Below are 9,177 nucleotides of genomic sequence, written 5' to 3' on the forward strand. Positions count from 1 at the left end.
GGCGGGAAAGCGGCTGGAGCGCAGCCAGGGCAGCTTCCAGCGCAGCCTGCACGCCCCAGGTACCTGCTGCGGGGGGCGGTGGGTGCCACCACAAGGCCCCCAGCACTGCAAGCTGAGCTGGGATTTCCCTTGCAGGGCTCTTGCTGACGATCAACGTTTCGGTGCTGCACCAACACGTGAAGGGCTTTGGCGGGTCCCTCTCTGATGCTGCTGCCATGAACATCCTGGAGCTGTCGCGGCCGGCCCAGGACAACCTGCTGCGCTCCTACTTCTCCGAGAGCGGTGAGCAAGGAGGGCACAGGCAGCAGAGGCTGCTCCTGGGGTCCCGGGATGTGGCAGCACCCATCCCACTGCAGGGACACCCATCCCCTGGGTGCCTGCTCTGGTGATGCCTGCCTGATGCTTTTCCCTCTCCGTAGGGATCGAGTACAACCTCATCCGGCTCCCCATGGCCTGCAGTGACTTCTCCATGCATCCCTACAGCTACGATGATGTCCCTGATGACTATGAGCTGAAGCACTTCAAGCTGGCAGAGGAGGATGTGAAGATGAAGGTGGGAGGGGGAGGCCATTGGTGCCTGTCCCTTGTCGTGATGGAGCTCCTGTGTGTGCTGGGAGCCTTGTGTGCAGACACTGCCAAACCCTGAGCAGGGTGTGCAGGGACAGCTCTTGTGAGCTGGCACCTCCTCCAGGGCACTTTCTGGCACATCCTGGCTGGCAGGGTACAGGGCAAGGGTGTCATGCCATGAGGTGGTGCTCACAGGCTGCCATTCCTCACAAAGGTCCCTTGAGTGCTCCCTTTCCTCTCACCTGGGGGCCTCTTGGTTTTGGAGGGCTGTAGCAGAGCTGAGTCAGACCCTCTGCCCCCTCCCACAGATCCCCATCCTGCATCGAGTCTCAGCCATGACGAAGTGTCCGCTGTCACTGTATGCGAGCCCCTGGACCTCCCCAGCCTGGATGAAGAGCAATGGGGATGTCCGCGGGAAGGGGACACTGAAGGGGCAGGCGGGGGACAAGTACCACAAGACCTGGGCCAATTACTTCATCAAGTACTGTCCCCCAGGGCCAGGATACTCGAGGACCAGAGGGGAGTGGGGATGGGCAGAGAGGAGGACAGGCGCAGCTGACGCAGCCCCCTCCCCCCTTCCCTGCTCTAGGTTTCTGGATGAATACGCCAAACACAATGTGACTTTCTGGGCAGTGACCGCACAGAACGAGCCCCTTGCTGCGCTCCTCACGGCCCCCCAGTTCCCCACCATTGTCTTCACCGCCGTGCACCAGCGGGACTTCATCATCCGGGACCTGGGCCCCGCACTGGCCCGCAGCCCCCATCGCACCCGCCTCATCATCCTGGACGACCAGCGCATCCACCTCCCGCATTGGGCCAAAGTGGTGAAGAGCAAAGTGCCCCCCACCCTGCCTGGCCTCCCCTTCTCCCTCTGCTCCATGTCCCACCCCAGGATTTAGCTGGAAATTTCCCTGCAGTCGCTCCCAACCCTAGAGAGCAGGAGCCAAACTGGATCTGCCAGAGCAGGAGCCAGAGCTGGCTGATTCAGTAGCGACCACCTCCGCGTGTGCCTGGCTTGGAGCAGGGAGAGAAGGTGGCATCCATGTCCTGGTTTCCCCAGAGCAGCACATGGAGGTGCTGCCAGTACATTTTCCAGGAAGAGTTTTGGCTGATTCAGCTTTCCCCTCATAATGCTACAGAGCTGTTTGTAGGAATTACCCAGAATGACAAGGAAAGAAAATTAAATGTGCTCCTGCCTCAAGCGAGGATGGAGCTGCAGGGGAGGGTGCAGCACATCCCTCCCTTCCCTCAAACCGGCAGCACCGGGGACCAGGCCATGGTCCAGAAAGGCTGTGGAGTGAGGACCAGGCAGCTGATGGAGCTGGGAGGGGCTCAGGGCCCACAGAGGGGCACCTCTTCCTCCATACACCCATTGCTCTGTGCCCAGCAGGGTGCTAGAGCCATGGTGGGGTGCTGCCCATGGCATGCTGCTTGGGGGGCAGGCGTGGGAGCCCACGGCACCCAAAAGAGAGGACAAGAGGGGAGGCAGGTAGCCCTAGGGAACCCTGCTGCCACACGGGGTCAGTGTGTCCATCCCCATTGGGTTCACGGTGCTGGTGGCCCCAGTGCAAGGGATCCCCTCTGTTCCTTCCCAGGTTCTGGGCAATGCCACCGCTGCCCATTACGTGGCTGGCGTGGGGGTTCACTGGTACCTGGATGCCATCGTCCCTCCCAGCTGCAGCCTGGAGGCCACCCACAAGCTCTTCCCACACCATTTTCTGCTCTACACAGAGGCTTGCAGGGGCTTCCTCACCCTGCGGTTCTCTGTTTCCCTGGGCTGCTGGGAGCGAGGGGAGAGCTACAGCCACAGCATCCTGACGGTATGGCCCCCCTGGCACTGTCCGCAGGGCTGAGGGTCCAGCTCAGCCCCACTCAGCCCCTTCCTCACTTTCCCAGGTCCTGAACAACTTTGTGTCTGGGTGGACTGACTGGAATCTGGCCTTGGACATGAAGGGGGGCCCCAACTGGGTCAAGAACTACGTGGACAGCCCCATCATCGTGGACAGCAGCAAGGACATCTTCTACAAGCAGCCCATGTTCTACCACATGGGGCACTTCAGGTGGGTCAGGACCAGGGGGTGCTCAGGCACTGCCACCAGCCCGAGACTGGGGGCACAATCCCCATCTTTCTCCACTCCCCACAGCAAGTTCATCCCCGAGGGCTCCCAGCGCATGGGGTTGCAGAGCAGCCACCGGTGCCTCTCCTGCCAGCTTGAGCATGTGGCCATGCTGCGCCCCGATGGAGATCTCGTCCTGGTGGTCCTCAACAGGTCAGCAGGACAGCCAGGATGGGGGGGGCAAGGGGGCACATTTGGCCTCAGCTATGCCAACCTGCTCAGCCCCTCTTGCCCCCCAGGTTTGGCTCAGATGTGCAGTTTGGCATCTGGGACCCTGCCATTGGTTTCATCGAGACGGTGGCTCCAGCCCACTCCATCCAGACCTATCTGTGGCGCAGGCAGTGATGACCAGGGCAGGGCTGGGGACAGCACCACATGGCTGGGGGTCTTTGGCAGTCAGTTCATCCCCCACCCTTTCCATCATCCTTCAATGTTGGAAGAAGGCAGTGACCCACCAGCAGGGGTGTGGGAGAGATCAGGGGTTCTGCCCCCAATTGAGGGGCTGCATGTCCTCCTGTCACTGAGGTTCTAACAGGGCAGTTGCTGCTGGCGTGTCCTGGCCTCCCCCTTCCCTTCTGGCATCCCCAGCCCCCTGAAAGCTCCTGCTGCGCTGTCTCCTGGACCAGGCTTCCACACGTGGCTCCCTTGAAGCCTTCATGTGTGTCTCAGGCGCCAAGTAAAGCCGTGACGTGCTCCCTGCGGAATGTGCCGTCCCCGTCAGTGTTTCCTCTGCGCTCTTGGAAATTGCTCGTTCTCCTCAGCGAGGCGGTGAAGGGCGAGGGCTGCCCCGGAGGGCTCCGGCCCTGTGGTCCACCCGTGGCTGCCTTGTTTATCATTGCAGCTGGAGCCTCAGCCTCTTGCCAGCTCTTGATTCGTTTCATATGTGGTTTTCCCCAGCCTACTTTTATATTTTTATTTCTTAAATCAAAACGTCCTGTTACACCAGGGTGGATACAGTAGAAAAGGCTGAATAAATTGGATTGGTGTCCCCATTCACCAAACTGCACAGACAAAGGAGGTTGATGCCACCTCCTCCAGAGCTCACACCAGAGCTCACTGGGCTGCTTCCAGCCACCCTCCAGACAAACTCCCCTTTATTCTGGCTGTGGCCACCATCGCGCTGGCAGCCCACAATTACCTGGCCATCCTGTTTGCTTTCTGTAAATACCAGTTACAGTATTTGCTTGCTCCAGCTTTTGGGAACATTACCAGCATCTTTGAAGTCCTGGAATGAGAAAGCCAGAGTGCTTTTTGGCAAAATCCCCTTCTGTGTGAGCAGTGGAGTTGCTGATGTTGGGGAAAAAAGAAAAAAAAAAAAAGAAGGAAAAAGAAAAAAAAAAAAGAAAGAAGACGTTTAGGAGCTGTTTTCTAGAGTGCAGCAGGATGGCTGCACTGGGCTCTATCTCAGGCCTGTTCCCAGAGCATGCCTTTCTGTCCTGTGCTTGGATCCATGTTCCTGGCTTGCTCTGGCCCAAAGGGCAGCTGGGCTTCCCACACCCCCCGGGGAACAGGGGACAGCTGTTCAGGGAAAGGCTCCTCTGGTGGGCTCCCTGCTCCCTGACCATCTGGAAACGTCTGCCACAGGCCTCCTGCCTTCCCCTGGGGCCCCTGAGCAAATCACCCCCATCAACCCTGTCAGCCACAGCCTGTGCTGGGGGAGCCTTGCTCCTGCTGCAGCAGGAGGAGCAGTCCCCGAGGGAGAGGCTGGGGTCCTGGAGAGAGGGGCTGGAGTCCCAGGGTGAAGGACTGGAGTCCCTGGACAAGGGGCTGGAGTCTAGAAGAGAGGGGCTGGGGTCCTCAGGAGAGGGGATGGGGTTCTGAGCAAGGGGCTGGGGTCCCTGAGAGAGGGGCTGATGTCCATGAGTGAGGGGCTGAAGTCCACAGAAGGAAGGCTGGGGTCCTCAGAAGAGGGACTGGGGTCCTGGGTGAGGGGCTGCATAAGCAGCTTCAGGGGAACACAGGGGCCTCTCCAGTGGCTCTGTCCCCTCCTGTTTGTCCTGCTGGGCAGGTGCTTACCCTGAGGCAGGACCCCAAATTAGCAGGTGCAGAGCCTGGGCTGATTATGCAGGTGATAACTTGTCACTGCCTGCTCCGCCCTTCCCTGCTGTTGGCAGAGGGCTGGGCTGTGGGGCAGGGGGTGCCGGGACTGCAGCCCCCTGGGGCCATCACCCATCTGCAGGGTGGTGAGGAGCAGGGGCTAGAGGTTTCCACCACGGCACCTCTGCCTACACCAGGAAATTCACCGGTGTGGCCAAGCCAGGGCACTGGGTGCTGGTGGCTCTTGCCATGCCAGAGCAGCATTGCTGGGAGGCCACAGGACCCCAGCAGGGACACTTGGGTGGGCATGGCCAGCCCTGCCCCTGCATGAGGGTGTCCTGGGGGACAAGGTTGCTTTCAGGGTGCTCTGTGAGTGGGGAGCATGGGGCTGGGGGAGGTGGGTGCAGGAGGGTTGTCTTGGAGGTGATGGAGGCACCTGGGGGGCTGGTGGGCATCCTACCCTCCAGTCCCCTTCGAACACTTGGTACGGGTTTCAGGAGAACTTTGCAAATGCTGTGGTGGGTGTTGAAAGTTCTCATTGAAATGAGATTGCAAAATCATCCCCGGGCTCCTCTGCAAATTCAGAGTCCCATGAGCTGTCCTCTCGCAACTCACCTTTCCTGCTCCACCAGACACTGTCACCTCCTACCTTGCTGTGCCAGCAAGAAGATCCTGCACCCGCTGCCCCACTCCCAGTGGAGACACAGCGAGAGGGTTTTCTGTGAGTACCCCAGCTCTGGAGCGGTTCCTCTGTGGGGATGGGGATGGCCTTGGACAGTGGGACCCTGCTGAGGCCATGGCTAAGGTGTGGGCTGGGCATTGTCCTAGAGCAGAGAGCAGGAGGTGATGGGTGTGGGATAACCTGCCTGGTCCCACTGGGAGCAGTCAGCTGGCTCAGTTCCACTCTGCCTCCCCCTGCCCAGGGGCAGCAGCCTGTCACCAGGGTCCTGAGGCTGGAGGTGGCTCCTCCCATGCCCTTGTCAAGGAGCTCCTTGCCCAGCATCAGGGGTAGGACGGGGCAGGTTGGGAGCAGGGGGGACCCTTCTGTGCCCCAGATTGGACCTCAAACTGCTCCTGCCCACTATCCTCCAAGGCTTGGGAGCGTGGAGTTTTTTGCTCCCAGCCACAGCTTGGGACTCACCGGCGTCATGTGGAGTGGCACAGCATGGCATGACAGGGCATGGCACAGCTGCAGGATGATCAGGGAGAAGGAGCGGGAGGGAAGCAATGGGAATGAGCTGAGCTGCCAGTGTGGGTGGTGGGAACACCTGGCTGGTGGGCACAGGGCAGCACACACCTGGGGGCTGCACCCCTGGCTGGAATACTGCCAGAGCCGTATGTGGGCACTGGCAGCATGCGAGCACTGTGCTGGGGTTATGGGGAGCAGAGAGGGTGGCAGGGGGGTGCCAGTGCTCCCTGAGGCTCTCAGGCAGGGTGATGCTGGGGCTGTCTCTGTCCTGGGTCTGCAGGGCTGGGAGGGGGTGAGAGGAGCTGGTTGCTGACACCACTGCCCCTCTCCCAGCCCCAGTGTTTGCCGCCACGCTGCAGCGGGAGTGCCATGGGACACACCACGGGCTGTGCCAGCGTCCTGGGCTGGCTCCTGCTGGCACAGGCAGCATCATGGGCAGCAGGTAAGTGCTGGTGCCGTGTTCCCAAGGAGAGGCCTGTAGGGTTGAGTGGTTCGGGGTGGCAAAGCTGTGGGTTCGGTGTCCATGACGGGTCAAAGGGGTGGGCCAAGCTCCTGCTGCAGCCCTCTGTGCCAGCCTGGTCTCTCCTGTGCAGGTGGCCATCCCTGCGATGCCAGGGACTTCGGACATGGCTCACTGGTGTGTGTCTGCAGCGCCACGTACTGCGACACGCTGGACCCCGTCGTCCTGCCGGCCCCGGGCACCTACGTCAAGTACGAGAGCAGCAAGGCCGGGAAGCGGCTGGAGCGCAGCCAGGGCAGCTTCCAGCGCAACGCCGAGAGCCCAGGTACCCCTGCGGGGGCATCTGCGTGGCACCAGGGGGCAGAGCCGTCCCTGTGCAGCAGCTGCGATGCTGCTTGTCCTCTCCTCAGATTTCCATCTCACCCTGGACACGGCGCAACGGTACCAGAAGGTGAAGGGCTTTGGTGGCTCTGTCACGGACTCAGCTGCCATCAACATCCAGTCCTTGTCCCAGGATGCCCAGAACAACCTGCTCCGCTCCTACTTCTCTGAGGAAGGTGAGTCTGGGGCAGGGCAATGCCACTGGGTGCTGGGGCTGGTCTGTCCAGCACCCCCGGCTCAGGGTCTGGCTGCTGAGACTTGTGCCGAGGGGCTAGAAGGCTGCTGGAAGGTGGGGGGCTGTATACCCCAAATCCACCCCAGGGTTGCCCGTCACCACCCACCCTGTCCCCAGGCATTGAGTATAACCTTGTGCGCGTCCCCATGGCCAGCACTGACTTCTCTGTGCGCCTCTACACCTACGCTGATGCGGAGGGAGACTTTGAGATGAAGCACTTCAACCTGACCAAGGAGGACACAAGGATGAAGGTGAGCCAGAGGTGTTAGGGCTGCAACCTGGGTGGCATGGGATGCGATGGGATGAGGAAGGGGAGCACGTTTCCAGTGAGGAGGTGGGTGAGGATTTGTCCTGCAGCATGTGATGCCAGTGCTGGGGCAGACCTGGAGAGCTCACTGCCATCCTGCTTCTCCCCAGATCCCCATCCTCCAGGCAGCCCAGGCAATGGCCAAGCGGCCAGTGTCACTGTACGCCAGCCCCTGGACCTCCCCAGTCTGGATGAAAACGAATGGTGCAATGACAGGGAGGGGAACACTGAAAGGCAGCCCTGGGGACAAGTACCACCAGGCCTGGGCCAAGTACTTCATCCGGTGAGGGGCTGCAGGAGGACGGTGGGCACCGGGGTCACCATGCCCAGGGCTGGTGCCGCCACAATGGAGCTGCTCATGCTCTGCCCTGCTCCCAGGTTCCTGGACGAATATGCCAAATACAACCTGACCTTCTGGGCAGTGACAGCAGGGAATGAACCCACGGCTGGTGAGATCATCTTCTACCCCTTCCAGTGCCTGGGCTTCTCCCCTGAGCACCAAAGGGACTTCATCGCACGGGACCTGGGCCCTGCACTGGCCAACAGCTCCCACCGCAACGTCCAGCTCATCATCCTGGATGACCAGAGGGTGATGCTGCCCTACTGGGCCCAGGTGGTGAGTACCCATGGCAGCTCTCCTGGCCCCACAGTGGTTCTTCTAGCCCCATGGCAGCTCTCCCAGCCCCATGGTGACTCTGCCCAACCCTGGGCTCTTGTGTGGGCAGTGACTCCTTTCTCTTGCAGGTTCTCAAAGACCCCGTGGCCTCCAGCTACATCAGCGGCATTGGCATCCACTGGTACTTGGACTTCCTGGCACCCATCGACCTCACACTCTCCATCACCCATCACCTCTTCCCAGACTATTTCCTCCTCTCCACGGAAGCCTCCACTGGCTCCTACTTCTGGGAGCCCAGGGTGGTGCTGGGCGGCTGGGACCGTGGGAGCAAGTACAGCCACAGCATCCTGTCGGTAGGGCTTGGTGGGGACTGCAGATGGGCCAGCCAAACCCTGCACCCACCTGCAGCTCAGTGCCACCACCTGCCCCACAGAACCTCAACAACTACGTGACGGGCTGGACTGACTGGAACCTGGCCCTGGATATGGAGGGGGGCCCCAACTGGAGCAAGAACTATGTGGACAGCCCCATCATCGTGGACAGCAGTAAGGACATCTTCTACAAGCAGCCCATGTTCTACCACATGGGACACTTCAGGTGGGTCAGGGCCCAGAGGGGTCTGGAAGGCTCCAGGCCTGTCCCAGGCACCACACTCAGGTCCTGCTTGTCCCTGCAGCAAGTTCATCCCCGAGGGCTCACAGCGCGTGGGACTTGCTGTCTCCAAGAAGTGCCACCAGTGCAACCTGGAGCACTCAGCTTTCCTGCGCCCTGACGGCGCCATCGTCCTGGTGGTCCTGAACCAGTGAGTGGCTTGGCCCCTTGCCCTGGCTGGAAGCCCAGCTGTCCCCTCTAACCTGCATCCCCTCTCACATCCCCACAGCTCACCTCTGGATTTGTCTTTCGGCATCTCTGACCCACGGGTTGGCTTCATTGAGGCCACAGCTCCTGGTGACTCCATCCAGACGTTCCTGTGGAAGCAGCCAGCCTATGAAGGCCACGGCTCTGGCTGGTACCAGCACTGGGTTTGCAGTGCTGGAGGAGGGCTGGGGGATCGACCCCCATGGCTGGGGCTGTGGCACAGCTCTGCAACACCCCAAGGGACCTGTTTGATCCAAGGCCTGCAACCCCAGCTCTTTTCTAGATTTTATGTTCTCATAAAATAAACAGGTTTTCTACAACCTTGCCTGCACACTGGCTGCCGTCCCCCGCTCAGTGGGCAGGACCGTGGCAGGAGCCAGAGGAGGAAGGTTTGGGGCTGGAGGTACCTG

The 9,177-nt window shown here is 60.8% G+C and overlaps 2 protein-coding genes across 2 annotated transcripts in view; both read left to right on the plus strand.

Moving 5' to 3' along the window:
• Positions 1–4: 4 nt before the first annotated feature.
• On the plus strand, positions 5–3,029 carry LOC104387387 (glucosylceramidase-like; the record flags this gene model as incomplete). Its single annotated transcript, XM_009996148.1, has 9 exons — positions 5–59; positions 136–282; positions 420–553; positions 876–1,048; positions 1,157–1,391; positions 2,163–2,387; positions 2,464–2,627; positions 2,712–2,837; positions 2,924–3,029. Coding segments are annotated over 9 exons (1,365 nt in total), but the record flags the coding sequence as incomplete, so codon positions are not given.
• A 3,250-nt stretch (positions 3,030–6,279) lies between these two features.
• Positions 6,280–9,177, plus strand: part of LOC104387394 (glucosylceramidase-like) — a 4,343-nt gene continuing 1,445 nt past the window's right edge. Inside the window, exons 1-10 of the mRNA XM_009996160.1 lie at positions 6,280–6,352; positions 6,504–6,695; positions 6,781–6,927; positions 7,104–7,237; positions 7,404–7,576; positions 7,672–7,909; positions 8,038–8,262; positions 8,343–8,506; positions 8,586–8,711; positions 8,790–8,918. Of these exons, the coding sequence (XP_009994462.1) occupies positions 6,280–6,352; positions 6,504–6,695; positions 6,781–6,927; positions 7,104–7,237; positions 7,404–7,576; positions 7,672–7,909; positions 8,038–8,262; positions 8,343–8,506; positions 8,586–8,711; positions 8,790–8,918 (1,601 nt within the window). The remainder of the gene's footprint in view (positions 6,353–6,503; positions 6,696–6,780; positions 6,928–7,103; positions 7,238–7,403; positions 7,577–7,671; positions 7,910–8,037; positions 8,263–8,342; positions 8,507–8,585; positions 8,712–8,789; positions 8,919–9,177) is intronic.

Source organism: Chaetura pelagica, unplaced genomic scaffold (assembly GCF_000747805.2).
Source record: "Chaetura pelagica isolate M959 unplaced genomic scaffold, ChaPel_1.0 scaffold270, whole genome shotgun sequence".
NCBI lineage: Eukaryota > Metazoa > Chordata > Aves > Apodiformes > Apodidae > Chaetura > Chaetura pelagica.